The 26,202-nt window shown below is 40.5% G+C and overlaps 2 protein-coding genes and 1 pseudogene across 2 annotated transcripts; all 3 read right to left on the reverse strand.

Annotated features, from left to right (window-relative positions):
• The window catches only part of LOC129464114 (heparan-sulfate 6-O-sulfotransferase 3-like), a 388,520-nt pseudogene that overhangs the window by 299,154 nt on the left and 63,164 nt on the right, over positions 1-26,202 (reverse strand).
• Positions 2,931-5,701, reverse strand: LOC134732600 (serine/threonine-protein kinase N2-like). The gene has a single exon (XM_063618673.1). The coding sequence runs from the start codon at positions 5,670-5,672 to the stop codon at positions 3,342-3,344; it is 2,331 nt and encodes a 776-aa protein (XP_063474743.1). The 5' UTR covers positions 5,673-5,701; the 3' UTR covers positions 2,931-3,341.
• LOC129464106 (serine/threonine-protein kinase N2-like) lies at positions 16,098-17,551 on the reverse strand. The gene has a single exon (XM_055245069.2). It carries the CDS (start codon positions 17,538-17,540, stop codon positions 16,509-16,511), a length of 1,032 nt encoding a protein of 343 aa, XP_055101044.2. The 5' UTR covers positions 17,541-17,551; the 3' UTR covers positions 16,098-16,508.

Raw genomic sequence — 26,202 nt, forward strand, 5'->3', positions numbered from 1 at the left:
GCTTAGAGCCCTAACCTCCCAACTTGCTAGTTCTTAATCCATGGAAAGAAACAAGAGCTCTGTGTCTCAGTTTCCTTATCAGTAAAACAGTGATTATAAAGTTACCAGTCTCATAGCCTTGTTCTGAGGACTCAATGGGTTAGTAAAATACTTGGAATAGTTCCTGGCACGCACCAAGTGCAATGTAAGAATTAGCTATCATTAAAGTACCATGCGCCTCTGTTAAAGAGATTGTAATTTTCCATTTATTTGTGATTCTTTGATGAATGTCTGTAGGCCAATGTACTAGGGTTGTCTAGAGGGACAGAACTAATAGGAGATAAACATATATATATGTATGTTTGTTAACTTACACAATCACAAGGTCCCACAATGATAGGCCAACTGCAAGCTGAGGAGCAAGGAGAGCCAGTCTGAGTCCCAAAACTGAAGAAGTTGGAGTCGGATGTTCAAGGGCAGGAAGCATCCAGCACGGGAGAAAGATGTAGGCTGGGAGGCTATGGAAGTATTGTCTTTTCACGTTTTTCTGCCTGCTTTATATACCAGCCGCACTGGCAGCTGAGTAGATGGTGCCCACCCAGATTAAGGGTGAGTGTGTCTTTCCCAACCCACTGACTCAAATGTTAATCTCCTTTGGCAACACCCTCACAGACACACTCAGAATCAGTACCTTGCATCTTTCAAACCAAACAGGTTGACACTCAGTAAATTTGCCTCTTTATGTCAAAAGGTGAAACGCAGGGCACAAACCCATCTTGCGTGCAGTCTGAGTGGACTGGCCAGCACCAGTCTGTGGTGGGCAGTCATTCATTAAGCAGCAATGTTTTGCAAGACTGGTTAGCTGTCCCACCAAAACCATAATGGGGGCAAGGGAGTTTTTGGCCACAACATAAGGTGGTCTGTTAAGATTGGTGGAGAAATCTTCCAGACATTGTTTTTCAGGAACTGGTTTCTGTTCAATCATAGGAAAGCAAGTCTTCTAGCAGTTAGCAAGGTAGGAGAATATTGACTTCTGACTGACCTCCTGCCTTGCCAAAGCCAGAGAATCTGGTTTAAAGTTTTCTGGGATTTCTTTGCGCCACAAGGACTCTGTTTCATTCTGCCCCGGGGGTTTTAAGACTATTTCACAGTGGTTCTAAACCCTCAGAAATGACCATACTATTTGTCAGGTCTTTCTCAGCCTTTGCTATAAAAGGAGTGAGACCTCAAAGCCATTCAAGAGATGTAGCTTCTAGGTGGGTGGATTGGGAGAGAAAGTCAAATATTCACCTGAGAAAACACCATCTTCTGAGGCATTCATTCATCAAAAAAATATTTATTAGGTGCTTATTCTGTGCCAAGGAATCTTTTAGGTGTAGGAGATACAATGGTAAACAAAAAGACAAAAATAAAATTCCTGCCCTCATGAACTTATATTCTCACATGTGTGTGTAATAGAGAGGAATAGAGGCAAAATTTTTCCTTAAAATAAGTAAAATGTAGTACATTATAGGGTGTAAGTTCTATGGAGAAAAATAAAGCAAGGAAGGACCCTAGAGGGTGCTAGATTGGGAATATGGGACATTTCCGTTAACTCTCATGGTGTTGGGTAAATGAGCTCATTCCTACTTTAGCATTTGGCATTACAAGAAGAAACTTCCTCATTGCACTAGAAAAGTATTTGGCTATTTGATCTTCACTTTAGGGAGGAAAGTATTGAAATCTCAGCTTTCTGGGAGTTTCAAATTTTTAGCGCGGTTACAGTAACAATTCATTCCCCTACCCTGAACCTCTTGTGTGCATCTTTGACATAACACACTTGTCCAAGTGGAAAGTCATACCTTGGTCCACCAAGAAAACAAGGACACAGAATACAGAAGTTGGCTGAAGCTGGCCATTTGAATATGGGCTGGCCAAACTCATATAGTAGTTTTCTTATCAGGGTCAGAAATCTCTGCAAGCCAGGGAACTATCCTTCAGGCTCCCTTTACTTCATTAGGCATTTTCCAAACAGAAGGAAGGACCCATGTTTCGGAAATTCTGGTCAGAGTATTCGGGTGGTCACATATGAAAGTACTCCTTCATGCCTGCCAACACCCACTCAGCAGTGCTAAACCCTGCAAGAAAGCAGGGGCTTGGGGAGAGGGCTTGAGTTTGAAACATACTGCCAATGCACTGAAAACCATGAAAAAAATCTTCTCGACTTAACTGGCTTGGCCAATGAGATTGAATCATTTGCAAAACCACTTTTATGAAGCATTGTCCAGAGACTGAGAATACAGCATAAAGATCTAAACAGCCCCCAGTCTTCTCCTAAGTAATGACAAGAGTCTTCAGTGTCTGATGAAACAAAAGCAAATTCTGTCTCTCAGAAGGTGGGAAGGGGGCCACATGACCTATACTGCACTGCAGAACCCCAGGTGATATGCTGAACGGGAGTGGAGGGGAAATTGTGGAAGAGCTAGAGAAACTTCCACATAAACAATTTGTAAGGTAATATAAATGATCTCTGGACAATTTTAATTGCTCTCAGAGTACAATGAAAAGATGCTAAAACATCCCAGCAAATATTTATAAATGTTTTTAGCTCAACTCTCCATAAATCAGTGTGCTTTTTCATGTTTCTCGTAAGATTTACACCTGAACAATTTTTAAGAGATGAGCTCACTGTGATTAGTTAATTCAGTATGGTTACTTAACAGCTTGCTATTCCTGAGGTATAGTGACCCTAACATGCTGATTGGTGTTAACTGCGAAACCAAGCTGACTGACTCACAAGAAGACCTCTTAAAAATAGCAAGCCTTCATTTGCTCTCTGTGCCACCAATAGCTTCTGAGTTTTGTTTTGTTTTTTTTTTAATTGAAACACGTGAAGATTTGTTTAAAAGTACCATTCTAATACTTCTTCAAAAGTGGCTTCACTTAACTATGTTTTACAAAAAGCATTCCAAGCCCTTTTTTTCTTTTTGTAAGACATAGTTAAGTGATTAATTTTCCGTCCACTTAAGGCGGGCATATGGCAAAGCTAGGGACTGCAAACAAGTGGTTTTTTCCTTTCTTTTTTAAAATAGACTATTGATCCAAAAGTATTTGTGATGGATTTTCATGGCCGATGTTCACTCAACTTAAACTCCATGAAACTGTTCCCGGTGCTCATATTTACGCTGAAGTACAATGAGAAGCCACTTTTGAAGAAGTATTAGAATGGTACTTTTAAACAAATCTTCACGTGTTTCAATTAAAAAAAAAAAAACAAAACAAAACTCAGAAGCTATTGGTGGCACAGAGAGCAAATGAAGGCTTGCTATTTTTAAGAGGTCTTCTTGTGAGTCAGTCAGCTTGGTTTCGCAGTGTCTAGCAACTTAACACCAATCAGCAGTGTAGTCAAAATCTCTGAACATTTCCTGCTCCTCTTCCGAAAGTATCCTTCGTCCTCGAGGTGGAGTCAGAATAGGTGCTTCTGAGGTAAATTCATCATGGAAATTGCTAACAGCTTCTCGTCCTCTTATGGTGGGTATAAATGGTGGCTTTACTTTTTTGTCCATCAGAGCGCTCCAATCAATTAGCCGGAAAAATGGGTGCTTTTTTACATCTTCTGCATCTTTCTTGCTAGCCCCAAGGCGCCGCTCAGGCTTTCTTCTTAACAGCCTTCTCATTATAGAAATGGCTTCTGTAGATAAGAACCTTGGATAGTTTACTTCGTCATTTACAATACTGTCAAAAAGTTTCTCTTCGTCATCACCAAGAAAGGGATAGTCACCAACAAGCATTTGATATATAAGCACGCCAAGGCCCCACCAATCTACAGCCCTTGTATAGGAAATTTCTGTTAATACTTCTGGGGCAAGATATAGAGGAGTGCCACAAAATGTGCTTGTTCTATCTCTGTATCCCATTCCTTCTTTGCAAAGACCAAAATCAGCAATTTTCACAAAGCCCTCTGTATCTAGCAATAAGTTTTCCAATTTCAAATCTCTATGAGCAATTTTGTGTTCATGTAAATACTGCAACCCAAGAACTACACAAGCAGCATAAAATACAGCTGTTGGTTCAGAAAAGACACCAGTATTAATGTGCATCCTTAGGTCCCCACCGGCAGCATATTCCATTACAAAGCAAACATGCTCTTTGGTTTGGAAACATGCAAAAAGGTTCGTCAAAAAGGGATGCCTTACGCTATTCACAGTCTCAAAAATTCTTTTTTCACACATCAGGATGTCTACTTGATGTCGAGCCACAATATCTCCTTTCTTTAGGGCTTTTATAGCAAACATCTCATTTGTGTGTTTATATTCAGCTAAAAGCACCTTTCCAAACCGTCCTCTTCCCAAGACAGCACAACACCTGAAATCTTGCAGATTAAACTGAAACCTTTGCTGCGATCTGCGAGTCATTGGGCAATCGGTAATATCTTCTGGATCTGATACAACAATATGTGCATTTAATTCCTGCAGCTTGTGATGTAGTTCTTCTAATTTTTTATTTGATTTTTTCAAAATGTTGTCTACATAAGACAAACTTTTTTTATCTCTTGTGACTTTCCTCAGATTTTCAGCTCCCTCTTTGATTTTCAGTTCTTTCCTTATTTCTCTCTTAATTCGATCCTTGATATCATCCAATTTCTGCTGCACCATTGTATCTGAAAAGTCTAATTTTTGAACAGCACTCACATTCTCAGAAAACGGAAGACTTCGGGAATCCCCCTGCAGTTCCCTGAGCAGAATCTCCCCCCGTTGGGGGTTGGACGCCATTGCACTCCGGTATGGACTCCGCACCTGGACGCGGCCGCCGCTGACGAAGGGAGCCTTCAATCTATTGTTGCTAGTAGAACAACGAGGGTCACTATTTGGAATATCTGGAGTCCTTGGGCAATCTGTAATATCTTCTGGATCTGACACAACAATATGTGCATTTAATTCCTGCAGCTTGTGATGTAGTTCTTCTAATGTTTTATTTGATTTTTTCAAAATGTTGTCTACATAAGACAAACTTTTTTTATCTCTTGTGACTTTCCTCAGATTTTCAGCTCCTTCTTTGATTTTCAGTTCTTTCCTTATTTCTCTCTTAATTCGATCCTTGATATCATCCAATTTCTGCTGCACCATTGTATCTGAAAAGTCTAATTTTTGAACAGCACTCACATTCTCAGAAAACGGAAGACTTCGGGAATCCCCCTGCAGTTCCCTGAGCAGAATCTCCCCCCGTTGGGGGTTGGACGCCATTGCACTCCGGTATGGACTCCGCACCTGGACGCGGCCGCCGCTGACGAAGGGAGCCTTCAATCTATTGTTGCTAGTAGAACAACGAGGGTCACTATTTGGAATATCTGGAGTCCTTGGGCAATCTGTAATATCTTCTGGATCTGACACAACAATATGTGCATTTAATTCCTGCAGCTTGTGATGTAGTTCTTCTAATGTTTTATTTGATTTTTTCAAAATGTTGTCTACATAAGACAAACTTTTTTTATCTCTTGTGACTTTCCTCAGATTTTCAGCTCCCTCTTTGATTTTCAGTTCTTTCCTTATTTCTCTCTTAATTCGATCCTTGATATCATCCAATTTCTGCTGCACCATCGTATCTGAAAAGTCTAATTTTTGAACAGCACTCACATTCTCAGGAAACGGAAGACTTCGGGAATCCCCCTGCAGTTCCCTGAGCAGAATCTCCCCCCGTTGGGGGTTGGACGCCATTGCGCTGGTATGGACTCCGCACATGGATTCGGCCGCCACTGGCGAAGGGAGAAGGCGGGACGGAGGTCGGAGTGGGGGTGAGGAGAGGGGAGAGAAAGCAAAAAAAAACAACTAGGGATTCATGGAGGCGCAGCCCCTGCGGGAGGAGCGGCTTATTCCCTCCGGTTCATCGAGAGAGGCGGGGAACGAGGGCACTTGTAGCGGGCTTCCTCTCACTGCCTGCCGGCCGCCACCACTGCCCACACCGGAATGTTGGTCTAGTCGCTCTGGGTGACACCAGAATCTGCCTCAAGCTTCTGTGTTCTGACCATTGTGGCCGCCTATTGCATTTTTTTTAAAACTTGGAGTCAATGACATGGATGACCAGTTAATCAAGGCTGCCCACTTGGATGCCTTTTTTCATGTCTCTGCAAATTCAGAGAATTCATCGAACATTCACTAAGCATCTAGAGCCAGGAATGGTGTGGACACATTAAGTTATTGCTGAATAAAAGAGTAAACCACGCTTACTTAGAGGCTGGTCTTGCAGATATTACAGAAACACTTGTCAATCATAAAACAAGATGCATGTGTTCTTATAACCTGCTGACCAGTTTATCAAAGTTCTCCTCAGAGTCTTCCTTAGGTAATTGCCCTCTATTCAGCTGGTCTCCCTAGCAACAGCTGACATCCTGAGAAAGGCAGCTGTGGCTCTGCCTCAGCTCCATCCATTGCTCACTCTAGTGGGTTTCTGTAATTTTCCATAGCAGCAGCACCTATGTTCATGTTATATTATCTTCTCATTGTTCTTGTGAATTTTTAAAAAATAAGGGTGGGTTATATATACAGTTTGACTCATTTCCATTAAAAACAATTAAAATGATTGATAAAAACAAAAAACTCACCATCATAAATATGTCTCCAAGCTGGCAAGAAAGTAAAGAATCCTCAGATTAAAAACTGAATCGAGACAGGCACCCAGAAACAAAAGCAGAGACAACTTTTGCATTGAGGATATTTGCCATGAATTTGAGCCTGGGTGCTCAAGGTCTTGCAGGGTATGGAAAAACAGAGACAAAGACTAGGGCCCAACCAGGTTGTGATTTAATAGAAACCCCACCCCCACATATAAACCCTGGACCCCAAAGCCTATACCCTACAAATAAACATGCTCCTTGCCCCTCTCCCCAGGGGACAGTGAGGACACATACTATCTGGAGTCACTGACTGTATTAGTCTGTTTTGACACTGCTGATAAAGACATACCTGAGATTGGGTAATTTAAAAGAAAAAGAGGTTTAATGGACTCACATTTCCACGTGGCTGGGAGGGCCTTGCCATCATGGTGGAAGGCAAAAGCCGTGTCTTACATGGCAGTAAACGAGAGAATGAGAACCAAGCAAAAAGGGAAACCCCTTATAAAACCATCAGATCTCATGAGATTTAGTCACTACCAAGTGAACTGTATGGGGGGAAACTGCCCCCATGATTCAGTTATCTCCCACCAGGTCCCTCCTATAACATATGGGAATTATGGGAGCTACAATTCAAGATGAGATTTGTCAAGATGAGATATAAACCATATCACTGAGTATACAGGGAAAGTCTCCTTTGGGAATTTGCAACTATACACTGGCCCTCACATGGTTTGTAACCCAAATTCACACAATCTATGTTGTCTAAAAAACATACCATCAAAAATGTAGTTTAAAGTGATCCCAGGCTGGTAGTAGTACTGCTTGCCTAGTGGAACCAAGTGCAGTTCTTTTCTGGAAGAACTACCTTGCTTCTAAAAACAGAAGGTAAGATATGGCCTAAGACAGAATAGTAAATTTAAAGATAAACCTGAGGAAACCACAAGAATAAAGCATAGACAGAAAACAAGATGAGAAACAGGACAGTTTGAGAACCATGGAGGACAGAATGAAAAGGACTAACACAGGTCTGATGTGAGAATGACAGGGAGAAAGAAAGAATCGGGTAGAAACAATATTCGAAGAGAGGGCAGCTGAGAGGTTTTTAGAAAGCCATCTACAGATTGAGAAAACCCAGCTATGGTTGGGTGCAGTGGTTCAATCCTGTAATCCCAGCACTTTGGGAGGCTGAGGTTGGTGGATCACTCGAGGTCAGGAGTTCAAGACCAGCCTGGCCAAGATGGTGAAATGCCGTCTTTACTAAAAATAAAAAAAAATTAGCCGGGCGCCATGGCAGGCGCCTGTAAATCCCAGCTGCTCAGGAGGCTGAGGCAGGAGAATCTCTTGAACCTGGGCAGCAGAGGTTGCAGTGAGCCGAGATCGCCCCACTGCACTCTAGGCTGGGCGACAGGGTGAGACTCCCTCTGAAAAAAAAAAAAAAAAAAAAAAAGTTTTTACAAAAACTTGATTTAGACCACTGAAAATTTAAGTGTTAAACATTGATCACATTACCAGTGTTTAAGTGGCTAAGCTGGGTGCTTTTTATTGTATAGTGAGATACTTTTTAAATGAAAACATACTACTGGTATAAGGAGTTGCTTTGGTAAATATTAAGTGAAAAGTCTCAAAGGTACATAACCATTTTTGCATTCAGCTTGTGAATATCTTTACATAAATTATCTCTTCTGGATAAATAAATTCAGACCATCTTGTCTCCTCAGCTGTGAATACTTTTTGGCACAGTTTTCAGCATTGTTATAATCCTATGTGCTTTTTACTAGAATGGGAACTTGAGGTTATCAGAAGATCTTGAATCCTCCTTTCCCCCAAAATCTGTTCTTCCCCAGACAGATATGTTTGAAAAGTTTGAAAACTGTGTAGCACTGCATAAATACAACTGATTGTTTAATGAAGTGAGACAGAGCTTTCAGTACCAGAGAGATTTTGAATATGGTTGGCCTTAGAGGACCAGAGTTCTGTCTGCTGTTCATTGTCTGTGATCTTGGGCAAGTCATTAACTTATAAGCCTTTATTTCATTATCTGTTAATATCTCATGGATGCCATGGGGTGCTTAGTAAAAGGTTTAAGGTAGATGTGGATTCAAAATAGCCTTGTTTTTCCTCCCTTGTCACTTTGTTCCAGAGAAACCACGTAGATAAAGAGGTATGGTAACAATGGGGAGCAGGTAAGCTCTAAAGAAATTAATGTCACCCACATTAGACTCAACTCTAAATTGCTAGATAAGAATGGATTATCTATTTACTAAGAGGCTTCTTAGGGTAAGCAATTCCAAGTGTACTTAAATTGATTTCTTTTCCACAGTGAACGAATACCATTAGAATTCTTGCATATGAATCTGCACTTCTCTGGACAGCATATAGTTGGTTCTTGTCGTTTAATCCGTTCTGATCATCTGTCTTTTAATTGGTGTCAACTTTTTTTGTTAACCAATTTGTTGTGATTTTACATTATTAGCAGAGGATAGAGTGTCCTGAGTCACAAACCTCTTGCTAATAGATCTGCAAAAGACAATAAAGCCTCCTGGCCAAATTTATCCTGACCACATTCATTTATCTACGTAGTAAGGTTTTAGTACGATCCTTGCTTGGAAGAAAATGTAGCATGAAGGATTTGAATACTTTGTTTCTCTGACTTACTTCCAGGTGTGTGTCTGGTGGTTCTAAGTAGCAGTAATTTGAACCAGTTGTACATCATCCAGTCTCAAAAATGTTAACAAAACAGTTTCTCATGATGTAAGGTGATTTTAAGTGAGCACTAGAGTTTGCAGCACAATGGCTTAAGTCACATTTGGCAATTTTTTGGCCCTCTTAGGCCTTGAGTTTTGTTAACCAGGGAGCATAAGTTGGGAAAACATGCACACACATTAGAAACATTTAAGAGATATATGTAGAAAGGAACTTGATAAATAACCCTTTGGACATCTTCTCTTCCCTAACGTATCTGAAGTATATTTCATGTCACAGAAGGTGTTAACACCAGACCTAGATTAAATAATTTCTCAGGCATCCTTCCCACTCTTTATTTCTTTCACTGGTTTACTCATGAAGTTTTCTAACATTATTTCCTAACCATTTTTTTTTCCCATGCAGGAAACCTATGAGAATATCCCAGGCCAGTCAAAGATCACATTCCTCTTAGAAGCCATCAGAAATACGACAGCTGCTGAAGAGGTACTACCTTAATATTTGTGACTATTACATTCTTAGAAAATAAGTTATTAGATGATCATAGTACAAATGAGAATTGTGATTAACCACATAGACTTTACTAGAACTTTGTACTTATTATTTGCTAAAAGCTACTTAGGAGTTATAATGTAATTTTTTGAAGTACTTTGTATTAAGAATGAGAATTGCCTTTTATCCGCATAAGATGTGTCCAGGGTAGATGAAGGTTATTAATGAAGGTTATTAATGAAGATGAAGTTATTAGTCAAGTCCCAGCAATTTGGGGCCAACTGTTACACAAGTTATTGTTTAGCTTCCCAGATGGTTACTAGACACAGAGGTCTGACCTCCCGCAGGTCAGGCGGGCTTGCTGGGTTGTTTATTGTAGATAAGGGGTTGGTTTCCTGAGAGGTTGCTGGAAGCCATGGTCCAGTTCTATTGTTATATACGGTCTGACCATGGTCTATTTAGATATTCAGCCTCTCACACGCCATTTAGTGTTAAACAAAAAAGCTTTCTGGGTAAGTGTAACTCAGCAGATACAGGAAATGCAAGAGGGTGTGTGCACTGGTGTTGGTTGTTTTTCTTAGAAAACAATTGTTAATAGCTCCATGATGGGAGAACTTGTTAAAGGGTAAATAGAAGTGCAAGGTCCAAGCTGCGTGAATCTCATCAGTGGTAATAACAGGCGTGTGGTTAAGTGCTCACACACTGCGCTGGAAATTTCTCCTCAAATATTTTAAAAATTAAAAAGCACAAAGAGGATTCAGTTCACATGGAGCCTGCCCCACCTACCCTGATCTCATGCCCTCAGGAAAAAAGAAATGGGTCTGTTACTGCAGAAGGGTCTAAGAGGTCATTATTTTGAGCCACACATCATGACAATAACCAGGGTAACAGTCTCAGAAGTGATTCTAGATTATTGCTCACAGAGGAGCACTCTGATGTTTTTTTCATTTGAGCCAATTATTTAAGGCAAAACTGTCTTTCACATTAAAAACCCAGTGGGCAACTTGTAAGCATCAAATAAATTGCACTGGGGGTCCATTTTCAGGCTCCGTTGTATAAAACTGCCATTACTTGCCCCACTAGTTATGGGGAAACAGAAAAGTTTGCATTATTCTACATTTCACATGCAAACAACTGGAGCTCAAAGGCATTTTAAAAATGCAATCTTGTCTTTCCAATCTTTGCAGCTTCCCTGGGCTCTATGAAATGGAGTGAGCTGAACACACTAAATTAGCCCCACTTGCTAACAGAATGAATGTCTCCTCAAAACCAGGCAGAGGAAAGAAGGCAGGAAGCCCCCTTCCAGCAGCAGCGACAAACCATTTCCTCTCCTTCCAGAAAGGGCCAAAGAATTAACTAAATCCTTAGCTCTTCTGAGAAGAGCAGCAAAGATAACAGTGAAGATTAAGCTTGAAGGAAAGAGAACCCCTTGGCTGCAGATTAGCAAACCTGAAGCAAAGAAAAACTGCTCATTTCAGCTGCATTGCCTTGGTCCCCAAAATTGCCACTGCACAGCCTTTTGCTATATGGTGAAGAAAACCCCACTCAAATACCCCGTAAAGATGAGCTAGGTCCTCTATTTCATTATTTGTTTGAAAATATCTGAGCCTGTGCCTCACACAGGAGTTACTAAGGCACATTCTCAGAAAGGGAGAAAATAATAGTAGATTAACCAGAGCCAGGGACACCATTTCCTCCAGCTTCAATTGCTTGCCCATATTGTGTTCTTCTGTTAAGCAAGAGCCCAGAAAGCTAATTAGATTGGTCCTGCTCCCACAAGTCACCCTTGGGGAAGAGATGTTGGGAGGATGAATGTCCCCCTAAGGCTCTATGTCTTTCATTTTGCATGAAGTCAGTGCTCTTTCTGCTACAGGGGTGGGAAAGTTAACGAATGAGCCACCTTCCTGGACATTGTGCTTGTTGATTCTGGAAAGTATCACACACACACACAAACCCAGACAATGAAGCTGTATACCAAACCACAAGGATTTACATGTAACTGGAAAAAAAAAAAAAAAAAAAAAGAAAGAAAAAGACCATGCACTATGCAGTATAATCACTCATTGGTTTTTCAAATCGTTAACACCCATGATGTATCAGACACTAGGATTTCATAGATGTGAAAGTCATTATTCCCACCCTCAAGTAGCCCATGGTCTAGAAATTCAACCTCCAATCCGTGACCAGTCCATCACAAAATCTTGTCAATTTTACCTTCTAATTAGCTCTCAAAAGCATCCAATTCTAACTTTATACCCACCAAAGCGACCCAAACCATCATCTCTCACCTGAACTTTTACAATAGTCTTCTAACTGTTCTCTCCACATCCTCTCTTCTTCCTTATATTCTCCAAAGCCAGAATTACCTTTTTGAAGGTAAAGATACATCTTAAAATCTTTAAGTGATGTCTTTGTACACCTTAAAATCTTTAAGTAATTGCTCAGTATTCACAGACTAAAAATAAAATGCCTTAAAATGTCCATAAGGCCCTAAGTGTAATAGCCCCAACCTGCCTGCAGTCAAATGCAAAAAACAAACAAACAAACAAACAAACAAAAAAACTGCCCCAATTCTCCAGCCCTCCTGTATCCGTGGCTTTGCAGCATAACTTTGTAGCTCATTCCATTACAAACGGGAGTCTACTTCTCCACCCGTGAATCCAGGCTGCTTTGTGACTTGCTGTGGCCAATAGAATAGGAGAGAAATGATGGCGGTGTTCTAAAGCTGCATCTCAAGAGGCTTTAGTCATTGCCATTCATTCACTTGGAATTCCACCACCACGTTAACGAGCCCAAGCTAGCCTGCTGCAGTGTGACAGACCAAGTGGAGCACCACCACGCCATCCGGGTTTCCTAGCCAAGGCTCCACACACATGAGAGAACCCAGCCACAATCAGACACCTATCCAACCCATAGCTGACCACAGATGATGAGTGAGTCCTGGTCAGCCCAACCTAGCCAGGAGACTCACACCACTGACTACAGATGTGGAAGCAATGATAAATGGTTACTGTTTTAAAGCAGGACATTTTGTTTAGCAGCTTGCTGTACAGCATAGCTAACAGATACACTGTCTCCACATCCCCATCTAGCCCTTTCTTCTTGTCTGAAGCCCTGAGACACTAGCCTTCTTTTCAGTCTCTGATACTGGCCATGCTTCCTCCTGCCACTAGGCTTTGAACATGCTGATCCTTCTGTAGACATATTTGTAACCCTTCCCTCCAACACCATTGCCTAGTTAGCTCTTCTTCTTCCATCCAAATCAGCTCAGCCACTGCATCTTGAGGAAAATCCCTACTGACCTTGATTATTTCATTTCCAAATATTCCCTATTACATAATCTCTAATATATGTGACAGTACAGCATAGTAGTAACAGCCCAGACCCTAAGGCCAGACTTCCTGGCTTAGAGCCCTAACCTCCCAACTTGCTAGTTCTTAATCCATGGAAAGAAACAAGAGCTCTGTGTCTCAGTTTCCTTATCAGTAAAACAGTGATTATAAAGTTACCAGTCTCATAGCCTTGTTCTGAGGACTCAATGGGTTAGTAAAATACTTGGAATAGTTCCTGGCACGCACCAAGTGCAATGTAAGAATTAGCTATCATTAAAGTACCATGCGCCTCTGTTAAAGAGATTGTAATTTTCCATTTATTTGTGATTCTTTGATGAATGTCTGTAGGCCAATGTACTAGGGTTGTCTAGAGGGACAGAACTAATAGGAGATAAACATATATATATGTATGTTTGTTAACTTACACAATCACAAGGTCCCACAATGATAGGCCAACTGCAAGCTGAGGAGCAAGGAGAGCCAGTCTGAGTCCCAAAACTGAAGAAGTTGGAGTCGGATGTTCAAGGGCAGGAAGCATCCAGCACGGGAGAAAGATGTAGGCTGGGAGGCTATGGAAGTATTGTCTTTTCACGTTTTTCTGCCTGCTTTATATACCAGCCGCACTGGCAGCTGAGTAGATGGTGCCCACCCAGATTAAGGGTGAGTGTGTCTTTCCCAACCCACTGACTCAAATGTTAATCTCCTTTGGCAACACCCTCACAGACACACTCAGAATCAGTACCTTGCATCTTTCAAACCAAACAGGTTGACACTCAGTAAATTTGCCTCTTTATGTCAAAAGGTGAAACGCAGGGCACAAACCCATCTTGCGTGCAGTCTGAGTGGACTGGCCAGCACCAGTCTGTGGTGGGCAGTCATTCATTAAGCAGCAATGTTTTGCAAGACTGGTTAGCTGTCCCACCAAAACCATAATGGGGGCAAGGGAGTTTTTGGCCACAACATAAGGTGGTCTGTTAAGATTGGTGGAGAAATCTTCCAGACATTGTTTTTCAGGAACTGGTTTCTGTTCAATCATAGGAAAGCAAGTCTTCTAGCAGTTAGCAAGGTAGGAGAATATTGACTTCTGACTGACCTCCTGCCTTGCCAAAGCCAGAGAATCTGGTTTAAAGTTTTCTGGGATTTCTTTGCGCCACAAGGACTCTGTTTCATTCTGCCCCGGGGGTTTTAAGACTATTTCACAGTGGTTCTAAACCCTCAGAAATGACCATACTATTTGTCAGGTCTTTCTCAGCCTTTGCTATAAAAGGAGTGAGACCTCAAAGCCATTCAAGAGATGTAGCTTCTAGGTGGGTGGATTGGGAGAGAAAGTCAAATATTCACCTGAGAAAACACCATCTTCTGAGGCATTCATTCATCAAAAAAATATTTATTAGGTGCTTATTCTGTGCCAAGGAATCTTTTAGGTGTAGGAGATACAATGGTAAACAAAAAGACAAAAATAAAATTCCTGCCCTCATGAACTTATATTCTCACATGTGTGTGTAATAGAGAGGAATAGAGGCAAAATTTTTCCTTAAAATAAGTAAAATGTAGTACATTATAGGGTGTAAGTTCTATGGAGAAAAATAAAGCAAGGAAGGACCCTAGAGGGTGCTAGATTGGGAATATGGGACATTTCCGTTAACTCTCATGGTGTTGGGTAAATGAGCTCATTCCTACTTTAGCATTTGGCATTACAAGAAGAAACTTCCTCATTGCACTAGAAAAGTATTTGGCTATTTGATCTTCACTTTAGGGAGGAAAGTATTGAAATCTCAGCTTTCTGGGAGTTTCAAATTTTTAGCGCGGTTACAGTAACAATTCATTCCCCTACCCTGAACCTCTTGTGTGCATCTTTGACATAACACACTTGTCCAAGTGGAAAGTCATACCTTGGTCCACCAAGAAAACAAGGACACAGAATACAGAAGTTGGCTGAAGCTGGCCATTTGAATATGGGCTGGCCAAACTCATATAGTAGTTTTCTTATCAGGGTCAGAAATCTCTGCAAGCCAGGGAACTATCCTTCAGGCTCCCTTTACTTCATTAGGCATTTTCCAAACAGAAGGAAGGACCCATGTTTCGGAAATTCTGGTCAGAGTATTCGGGTGGTCACATATGAAAGTACTCCTTCATGCCTGCCAACACCCACTCAGCAGTGCTAAACCCTGCAAGAAAGCAGGGGCTTGGGGAGAGGGCTTGAGTTTGAAACATACTGCCAATGCACTGAAAACCATGAAAAAAATCTTCTCGACTTAACTGGCTTGGCCAATGAGATTGAATCATTTGCAAAACCACTTTTATGAAGCATTGTCCAGAGACTGAGAATACAGCATAAAGATCTAAACAGCCCCCAGTCTTCTCCTAAGTAATGACAAGAGTCTTCAGTGTCTGATGAAACAAAAGCAAATTCTGTCTCTCAGAAGGTGGGAAGGGGGCCACATGACCTATACTGCACTGCAGAACCCCAGGTGATATGCTGAACGGGAGTGGAGGGGAAATTGTGGAAGAGCTAGAGAAACTTCCACATAAACAATTTGTAAGGTAATATAAATGATCTCTGGACAATTTTAATTGCTCTCAGAGTACAATGAAAAGATGCTAAAACATCCCAGCAAATATTTATAAATGTTTTTAGCTCAACTCTCCATAAATCAGTGTGCTTTTTCATGTTTCTCGTAAGATTTACACCTGAACAATTTTTAAGAGATGAGCTCACTGTGATTAGTTAATTCAGTATGGTTACTTAACAGCTTGCTATTCCTGAGGTATAGTGACCCTAACATGCTGATTGGTGTTAACTGCGAAACCAAGCTGACTGACTCACAAGAAGACCTCTTAAAAATAGCAAGCCTTCATTTGCTCTCTGTGCCACCAATAGCTTCTGAGTTTTGTTTTGTTTTTTTTTTAATTGAAACACGTGAAGATTTGTTTAAAAGTACCATTCTAATACTTCTTCAAAAGTGGCTTCACTTAACTATGTTTTACAAAAAGCATTCCAAGCCCTTTTTTTCTTTTTGTAAGACATAGTTAAGTGATTAATTTTCCGTCCACTTAAGGCGGGCATATGGCAAAGCTAGGGACTGCAAACAAGTGGTTTTTTCCTTTCTTTTTTAAAATAGACTATTGATCCAAAAGTATTTGTGATGGATTTTCATGGCCGATGTTCACTCAACTTAAACTCCATGAAACTGTTCCCGGTGCTCATATTTACGCTGAAGTACAATGAGAAGCCACTTTTGAAGAAGTATTAGAATGGTACTTTTAAACAAATCTTCACGTGTTTCAATTAAAAAAAAAAAAACAAAACAAAACTCAGAAGCTATTGGTGGCACAGAGAGCAAATGAAGGCTTGCTATTTTTAAGAGGTCTTCTTGTGAGTCAGTCAGCTTGGTTTCGCAGTGTCTAGCAACTTAACACCAATCAGCAGTGTAGTCAAAATCTCTGAACATTTCCTGCTCCTCTTCCGAAAGTATCCTTCGTCCTCGAGGTGGAGTCAGAATAGGTGCTTCTGAGGTAAATTCATCATGGAAATTGCTAACAGCTTCTCGTCCTCTTATGGTGGGTATAAATGGTGGCTTTACTTTTTTGTCCATCAGAGCGCTCCAATCAATTAGCCGGAAAAATGGGTGCTTTTTTACATCTTCTGCATCTTTCTTGCTAGCCCCAAGGCGCCGCTCAGGCTTTCTTCTTAACAGCCTTCTCATTATAGAAATGGCTTCTGTAGATAAGAACCTTGGATAGTTTACTTCGTCATTTACAATACTGTCAAAAAGTTTCTCTTCGTCATCACCAAGAAAGGGATAGTCACCAACAAGCATTTGATATATAAGCACGCCAAGGCCCCACCAATCTACAGCCCTTGTATAGGAAATTTCTGTTAATACTTCTGGGGCAAGATATAGAGGAGTGCCACAAAATGTGCTTGTTCTATCTCTGTATCCCATTCCTTCTTTGCAAAGACCAAAATCAGCAATTTTCACAAAGCCCTCTGTATCTAGCAATAAGTTTTCCAATTTCAAATCTCTATGAGCAATTTTGTGTTCATGTAAATACTGCAACCCAAGAACTACACAAGCAGCATAAAATACAGCTGTTGGTTCAGAAAAGACACCAGTATTAATGTGCATCCTTAGGTCCCCACCGGCAGCATATTCCATTACAAAGCAAACATGCTCTTTGGTTTGGAAACATGCAAAAAGGTTCGTCAAAAAGGGATGCCTTACGCTATTCACAGTCTCAAAAATTCTTTTTTCACACATCAGGATGTCTACTTGATGTCGAGCCACAATATCTCCTTTCTTTAGGGCTTTTATAGCAAACATCTCATTTGTGTGTTTATATTCAGCTAAAAGCACCTTTCCAAACCGTCCTCTTCCCAAGACAGCACAACACCTGAAATCTTGCAGATTAAACTGAAACCTTTGCTGCGATCTGCGAGTCATTGGGCAATCGGTAATATCTTCTGGATCTGATACAACAATATGTGCATTTAATTCCTGCAGCTTGTGATGTAGTTCTTCTAATTTTTTATTTGATTTTTTCAAAATGTTGTCTACATAAGACAAACTTTTTTTATCTCTTGTGACTTTCCTCAGATTTTCAGCTCCCTCTTTGATTTTCAGTTCTTTCCTTATTTCTCTCTTAATTCGATCCTTGATATCATCCAATTTCTGCTGCACCATTGTATCTGAAAAGTCTAATTTTTGAACAGCACTCACATTCTCAGAAAACGGAAGACTTCGGGAATCCCCCTGCAGTTCCCTGAGCAGAATCTCCCCCCGTTGGGGGTTGGACGCCATTGCACTCCGGTATGGACTCCGCACCTGGACGCGGCCGCCGCTGACGAAGGGAGCCTTCAATCTATTGTTGCTAGTAGAACAACGAGGGTCACTATTTGGAATATCTGGAGTCCTTGGGCAATCTGTAATATCTTCTGGATCTGACACAACAATATGTGCATTTAATTCCTGCAGCTTGTGATGTAGTTCTTCTAATGTTTTATTTGATTTTTTCAAAATGTTGTCTACATAAGACAAACTTTTTTTATCTCTTGTGACTTTCCTCAGATTTTCAGCTCCTTCTTTGATTTTCAGTTCTTTCCTTATTTCTCTCTTAATTCGATCCTTGATATCATCCAATTTCTGCTGCACCATTGTATCTGAAAAGTCTAATTTTTGAACAGCACTCACATTCTCAGAAAACGGAAGACTTCGGGAATCCCCCTGCAGTTCCCTGAGCAGAATCTCCCCCCGTTGGGGGTTGGACGCCATTGCACTCCGGTATGGACTCCGCACCTGGACGCGGCCGCCGCTGACGAAGGGAGCCTTCAATCTATTGTTGCTAGTAGAACAACGAGGGTCACTATTTGGAATATCTGGAGTCCTTGGGCAATCTGTAATATCTTCTGGATCTGACACAACAATATGTGCATTTAATTCCTGCAGCTTGTGATGTAGTTCTTCTAATGTTTTATTTGATTTTTTCAAAATGTTGTCTACATAAGACAAACTTTTTTTATCTCTTGTGACTTTCCTCAGATTTTCAGCTCCCTCTTTGATTTTCAGTTCTTTCCTTATTTCTCTCTTAATTCGATCCTTGATATCATCCAATTTCTGCTGCACCATCGTATCTGAAAAGTCTAATTTTTGAACAGCACTCACATTCTCAGGAAACGGAAGACTTCGGGAATCCCCCTGCAGTTCCCTGAGCAGAATCTCCCCCCGTTGGGGGTTGGACGCCATTGCGCTGGTATGGACTCCGCACATGGATTCGGCCGCCACTGGCGAAGGGAGAAGGCGGGACGGAGGTCGGAGTGGGGGTGAGGAGAGGGGAGAGAAAGCAAAAAAAAACAACTAGGGATTCATGGAGGCGCAGCCCCTGCGGGAGGAGCGGCTTATTCCCTCCGGTTCATCGAGAGAGGCGGGGAACGAGGGCACTTGTAGCGGGCTTCCTCTCACTGCCTGCCGGCCGCCACCACTGCCCACACCGGAATGTTGGTCTAGTCGCTCTGGGTGACACCAGAATCTGCCTCAAGCTTCTGTGTTCTGACCATTGTGGCCGCCTATTGCATTTTTTTTAAAACTTGGAGTCAATGACATGGATGACCAGTTAATCAAGGCTGCCCACTTGGATGCCTTTTTTCATGTCTCTGCAAATTCAGAGAATTCATCGAACATTCACTAAGCATCTAGAGCCAGGAATGGTGTGGACACATTAAGTTATTGCTGAATAAAAGAGTAAACCACGCTTACTTAGAGGCTGGTCTTGCAGATATTACAGAAACACTTGTCAATCATAAAACAAGATGCATGTGTTCTTATAACCTGCTGACCAGTTTATCAAAGTTCTCCTCAGAGTCTTCCTTAGGTAATTGCCCTCTATTCAGCTGGTCTCCCTAGCAACAGCTGACATCCTGAGAAAGGCAGCTGTGGCTCTGCCTCAGCTCCATCCATTGCTCACTCTAGTGGGTTTCTGTAATTTTCCATAGCAGCAGCACCTATGTTCATGTTATATTATCTTCTCATTGTTCTTGTGAATTTTTAAAAAATAAGGGTGGGTTATATATACAGTTTGACTCATTTCCATTAAAAACAATTAAAATGATTGATAAAAACAAAAAACTCACCATCATAAATATGTCTCCAAGCTGGCAAGAAAGTAAGGAATCCTCAGATTAAAAACTGAATCGAGACAGGCACCCAGAAACAAAAGCAGAGACAACTTTTGCATTGAGGATATTTGCCATGAATTTGAGCCTGGGTGCTCAAGGTCTTGCAGGGTATGGAAAAACAGAGACAAAGACTAGGGCCCAACCAGGTTGTGATTTAATAGAAACCCCACCCCCACATATAAACCCTGGACCCCAAAGCCTATACCCTACAAATAAACATGCTCCCTGCCCCTCTCCCCAGGGGACAGTGAGGACACATACTATCTGGAGTCACTGACTGTATTAGTCTGTTTCCACGCTGCTGATAAAGACATACCTGAGATTGGGTAGTTTAAAAGAAAAAGAGGTTTAATGGACTCACATTTCCACGTGGCTGGGAGGGCCTTGCCATCATGGTGGAAGGCAAAAGCCGTATCTTACATGGCAGTAAACGAGAATGAGAACCAAGCAAAAAGGGAAACCCCTGATAAAACCATCAGATCTCATGAGATTTAGTCACTACCAAGTGAACTGTATGGGGGGAAACTGCCCCCATGATTCAGTTATCTCCCACCAGGTCCCTCCTATAACCTGTGGGAATTATGGGAGCTACAATTCAAGATGAGATTCGTCAAGATGAGATATAAACCATATCACTAAGTATACAGGGAAAGTCTCCTTTGGGAATTTGCAACTATACACTGGCCCTCATATGGTTTGTAACCCAAATTCACACAATCTATGTTGTCTAAAAAAACATACCATCAAAAATGTAGTTTAAAGTGATCCCAGGCTGGTAGTAGTACTGCTTGCCTAGCGGAACCAAGTGCAGTTCTTTTCTGGAAGAACTACCTTGCTTCTAAAAACAGAAGGTAAGATATGGCCTAAGACAGAATAGTGAATTTAAAGATAAACCTGAAGAAACCACAAGAATAAAGCATAGAGAGAAAACAAGATGAGAAACAGGACAGTTTGAGAACCATGGAGGACAGAATGAAAAGGACTAACACAGGTCTGATGTGAGAATGACAGGGAGAAAGAAAGAATCGGGTAGAAACAATATTCGAAGAGGGAACAGCTGAGAGGTTTTTAGAAAGCCATCTACAGATTGAGAAAACCCAGCTATGGTTGGGTGCAGTGGTTCAATCCTGTAATCCCAGCACTTTGGGAGGCTGAGGTGGGTGGATCACTCGAGGCCAGGAGTTCAAGACCGGCCTGGCCAACATAGCGAAACCCTGTCTCTACTAAAAATACAAAAATTAGCCAGGTGTGTTGGCACATGCCTGTAGTCCCAGCTACTCAGGAGGCTGAGGCAGGAGAATCGCTTGAACCTGGGAGGCAGAGGTTGAAGTGAGCCGAGATTGTGCCATTGCACTCCAGCCTGGGCAACAGAGCCCAGACTCTGTCTCCAAAAAGAAAAAAAAAAAAAAAAAACTATAAATATAAACATAAAGCTGGATAAATGCATAGAACTGCACTCCTGGACACAGCAAAATGAAAACTGAAAACCATGAGAAGATAAAGTCCTCTATAGAGAGAAGACATACAACCTTTCAAGAAGTGATGCTTAATTTGATAGCTTGCTTCTTAATGGCAACAATGGGGGCCAGAAAATGGCAGATCTGTACTGAGAGGAATAAAAACACTGATGCAGAAGTTGAATCCCAGGTTCCACATCTCTCAAATATGAGGGCTAACTAGACATTTTTAAACAACCCAAAACTCAGAGAGTTTGCAACATTTAAACACCCAGTAAGGAAAATTCTAAAGGATATTTTTTTCAGGCAGAAGAAAATGATCCCAGATAGAAAGTCTGATGTAAACAAACGATTAAAGAACAAAGAATATGGCAAATGTGGGTAAACCAAAGCTAATATTGATGGAATGAAACATAATTAAAATATCTTTTGGAGTTAGAAAAGCATGATAGGACTAAGATACTTGGCAATAGCATACAGATGGGAAGAGAATAATAATTGAGTTTCTTGTGTTTAGGGGGAGAAGGATAAAAATACTGCTTTCCTTTAGAATACAGTGTATACAACTTTCAAAATAGAAGAGGAAAAACAATGAGAAAATAATAATCAGTCCAAAAGAAGGTGAGAAGAGAGAAGAAATGAAGTATAGAATAAGGGAGAACAAACAAAAGCACAAGATAACCAGGTACAAATAAATCTAATTTATAAATTTAGTAATTATGACAAATACAAACGGACTTAAATCTTCAGGTACAAGGCTGTGTTTATAAAATGTAGTTATATGTTTTTTATCAGAGATAATATGAAATACTTACAATGGCAACAAAAGCCAAAATCGACAAATGGGATCTAATTAAACTAAAGAGTTTCTGCACAGCAAAAGAAACTACCATCAGAGTGAACAGGCAACCTACAGAATGGGAGAAAATTTTTGCAACCTACTCATCTGACAAAGGGCTAATATCCAGAATCTACAGTGAACTCAAACAAATTTACAAGAGAAAAACAACCCCATCAAAAAGTGGGTGAAGGATATTAACAGACATTTCTCAAAAGAAGACATTTATGCAGCCAAAAAACACGTGAAAAAATGCTCATCATCACTGGCCATCAGAGAAATGCAAATCAAAACCACAATGAGATACCATCTCACACCAGTTAGAATGGCCATCATTAAAAAGTCAGGAAACAAGAGGTGCTGGAGAGGATGTGGAGAAATAGGAACACTTTTACACTGTGGGTGGGACTGTAAACTAGTTCAACCATTGTGGAAGACAGTGTGGCGATTCCTCAGGGATCTAGAACTAGAAATACCATTTGACCCATCCATCCCATTACTGGATATATACCCAAAGGACTATAAATCATGCTGCTATAAATACACATGCACATGTATGTTTATAACGGCACTATTCACAATAGCAAAGACTTGGAACCAACCCAAATGTCCAACAATGACAGACTGGATTAAGCAAATGTGGCACATGTACACCATGGAATACTATGCAGCCATAAAAAATGATGAGTTCATGTCCTTTGTAGGGACATGGATGAAGCTGGAAACCATCATTCTCAGCAAACTATCGCAAGGACAAAAAACCAAACACCACATGTTCTCACTCATAGGTGGGAATTGGGGAATTGAACAATGAGAACACATGGACACAGGAAGGGGAACATCACACTCCGGGGCCTGTTGTGGGGTTGGGGGAGTGGGGAGGGATAGCATTAGGAGATATACCTAATGTTAAATGAATGAGTTAATGGGTGCAGCCCACCAACATGGCACATGTATACATATGTAACAAGCCTGCACATAGTACACATGTTCCCTAAAACTTAAAGTATAATAATAATAAAATAAAAAAATAATAATAATTTTAGAAGTTTTTATTGCTCTCTTTCAGGGCACTATTTTTTCATAAATATGTATACTATTTCATTCAATAATAAAATTTTGATTCGGGTGGAGTTGTCATATGTTAATATCTCTACAGTTTCTCATTTCTAAAGGGAAACCACAGAATTCATCATCACTAATCATCATCTGTTAGTTGTGAACTAAATCTATGACTTGAGAACTAGGACCTGATAATGCAGCATATAAAAGCAGCAATTCATGTTCAGCACATTTTGTCTAAGAAATGTTTTAAATTATTTAGAATTTTCACTCTGAAATGTGAAATTGTTTGAAATGGAATAAAACAGAAAACTTGTTTTCTTTTCACTTTAGTAACCAGAAAGAGGATTAAAGTTATTCTAATAATCTTGCTATGTATTCACCAAGCTGAATTGTGCCTTATAATGAATTATCATTAGGAATAGAGTTCTTATCTCTGTCAGTCCCCAGTGCCTATTAGTACCTGGCACAGTAGCAAGCTCAATAAATATTTGTCAATCTACTCACTGTTTATTTAGCTGAAGTACTATATTTATAGTTTTATACTTTTAATAGAAAGGTAACTAAAATTATGAATTTGAAAATTCACCCATTTCCTTCAATAGATTACAAAATGTCCTGAATAACAAAATACCATTTGGCTTTAATAAAGTACTTTTAATTTAAATGGCTGTTTTTAATAACAAACATTTCAACAGACACACCCCCATAAATCCATGATGAATCACTCCACTGCCCAAAGAAATAAAATTTAAAATAAAAAACTTACCTTGTTAAAATAAAATAACTGGATTATCATGGTCTTTCATGTACAGATGCTTAATTAACATCAGAAAAGTCAAAATTAACTGTCACTTTAATATAAACCTAAACTTTTATATACACACACACACATTTTCTCTAAACTTCTAAAAACTTCGTATTAACATTTTAGGCTAAATGTATCCTAAATTCACTTACATAGAACACCATTCTTACACATGTTAACAGGTGTTTTACAAAAAAAGTATTCCATGGTAAGGGAATTATATTTCAAAACCTCTCTTAGATATTTACCATCTGATAAGTCAAGGTTTTCTCAACATATTTAATCACAGAAAAAAAAACTTACAACATAACTCTTAGCATCTTGTAATACAGCTTTCTATTGAACACAAGTTTGACAAACGAAACAAACCATATGTACTCAATAAGCACTCCATGGTGTGAACAAGAATGTGCTTTTTGTCCAAAAAACAATCAGGATCTTCCTGCATGGTGAATCAGATCATTATTTTACATTGATTTCATTGGAATAGAATCCTGCCTAGATAAACTTTCCAAAATCAATCACATTTTCGTTTTAATTTTGCTAGCAGCACTTCTTTTTCCAGTTTTAAGTCATTAACAGAAAGCTTCCTCACAGCACAAAACAATATTTCGATAACTCTTCATATCATTAAATGAAAAGAGTTTTATCTTCTGAAAATAATTGTTTTAAATAAATGCATTTATCTTATTCACTTGTCAGGATCATCCATGTTTTTTATTAAAATCAAAAGCTTATTATCAAGCTAAATCCAAATCAGACATTTTATATTCCCAATAAGATTTCTTCATCTTTCCCCACTAGCACGTGGATTTTCCTTGTTTCCTAGCCCATATTCAGGAACATGGCAGTTCCTATCCTTTCCCAAAACATGGACTGCACCAGGCATGTTGAAAACTCAAGGGTACCTCACTCCATCTCCACACAACCACCAACCCTTGCCATGAATACTAAACAAGCCCAAAGCTGGCAGAATTCAGGCCTTACTATTCTTTCATTGGTCATTTATTCATTTAACAAATATTTATTGAGCATCTACTATATGCCAGAGACCATATGAGGCCCTAAGAATTAAGTACTGAATGACACACAGATGGGGCCACATTCTAGAGAGACAGAAAATAGAAAAAAATAAGTAAAATATACAGTATGTCATATTAGCAAATGCTAAAAAGAAAAAATAGGCAGGATGTAAAGAATACAAAATGTCAGGGATGAGTTTGAGAATGTTTAAAGGGTGGTCAGAAAACACTTCACAGAAAAGGTTGCTTCTGAGTAAATGGTGAGAATGAAAGCAAGAAAACAAGGCAATGGATAGCCCAGAGAAGGGCATTACCAGCAAGTGCAAAGGCCCTGGGGTAGAGGATGCTTGGCCTGTGGGAAGAACAGTGAAGACGTCAGTTGTGGCTGGATGTAGGAGGCACACGGTGGTTGTGGTAGCAGATGAAATCAGAGAGGTGACAACCAGCTGCATCAGGTGGAGCTTTACAGGTCATTGTAAGGACTTTAGCATTTGCGCTAAAAGAGGTGGGAAGCCATAGGTGGGTTCTGAGCCAAGGAATGAAGTGCTGTGACTTCCATTTTAATGAGATTACTCCAGCTGCTATACTGGGAATAGACTGACAGTGGGAAGAGAGTAGAGGTAGGAAGGCCAATGTAAAGGCTGCCTCCTCCTAATGCAGGTAAGAGCTCATGGTAGCTTTGACCAGAGCAGTGGCAGCAGGATGCATGTGAGAAAAAGCAGGAACCCTCCGAGGCATGGGGCAGTTCTTGGCTCCAATCCTCTTATGGTGGCACATGCCCTGAATATTAAACCTACCGAGGTGGTCACTCGCCTTGTCAGGGTGTCTTTTGGGATTTGCACTTCTTTGAAAGGCTTTTTTATCTCTGCAATTGTACCAAATACAAATCTCCTGCCTCTCCTCGGATCCCCTTGGTCATATTACCTGCCTGTTAAACCCATTAACACCACAGGGATGCAACCAGATGAGAACCCTGGATGAGTCAGGCCATCCCCCTTGGCCCCTGCTATGCTGCACTCCCCAACCACATGCTCAGTTTCTGGGCCACTTCTAGACTATCATGAAACATCGCAATGGGGAACATGGGAACTGGCATCGGGGGGAGCATTAAGGAGCTCTAGTGACACCCTCTGCAAGCTAACTGCCCATAGGACAATCAATGACCAACAGGAAACAAGACACAGAGCGGGGCTAGCTAGGCAGACAAATTCCCTGTCCTCCCTCCCTTCCCATAGACTTCTCGGAAG

Source organism: Symphalangus syndactylus, chromosome 15 (genome assembly GCF_028878055.3).
Source record: "Symphalangus syndactylus isolate Jambi chromosome 15, NHGRI_mSymSyn1-v2.1_pri, whole genome shotgun sequence".
NCBI classification, from domain to species: Eukaryota; Metazoa; Chordata; class Mammalia; order Primates; family Hylobatidae; genus Symphalangus; species Symphalangus syndactylus.

Coding starts and splice junctions, on each gene's coding strand:
- LOC129464106 (XM_055245069.2), bottom strand. CDS start 17,540: ATGACTCGCAGATCGCAGCAAAGGTTTCAGTTTAATCTGCAAGATTTC.
- LOC134732600 (XM_063618673.1), bottom strand. CDS start 5,672: ATGGCGTCCAACCCCCAACGGGGGGAGATTCTGCTCAGGGAACTGCAG.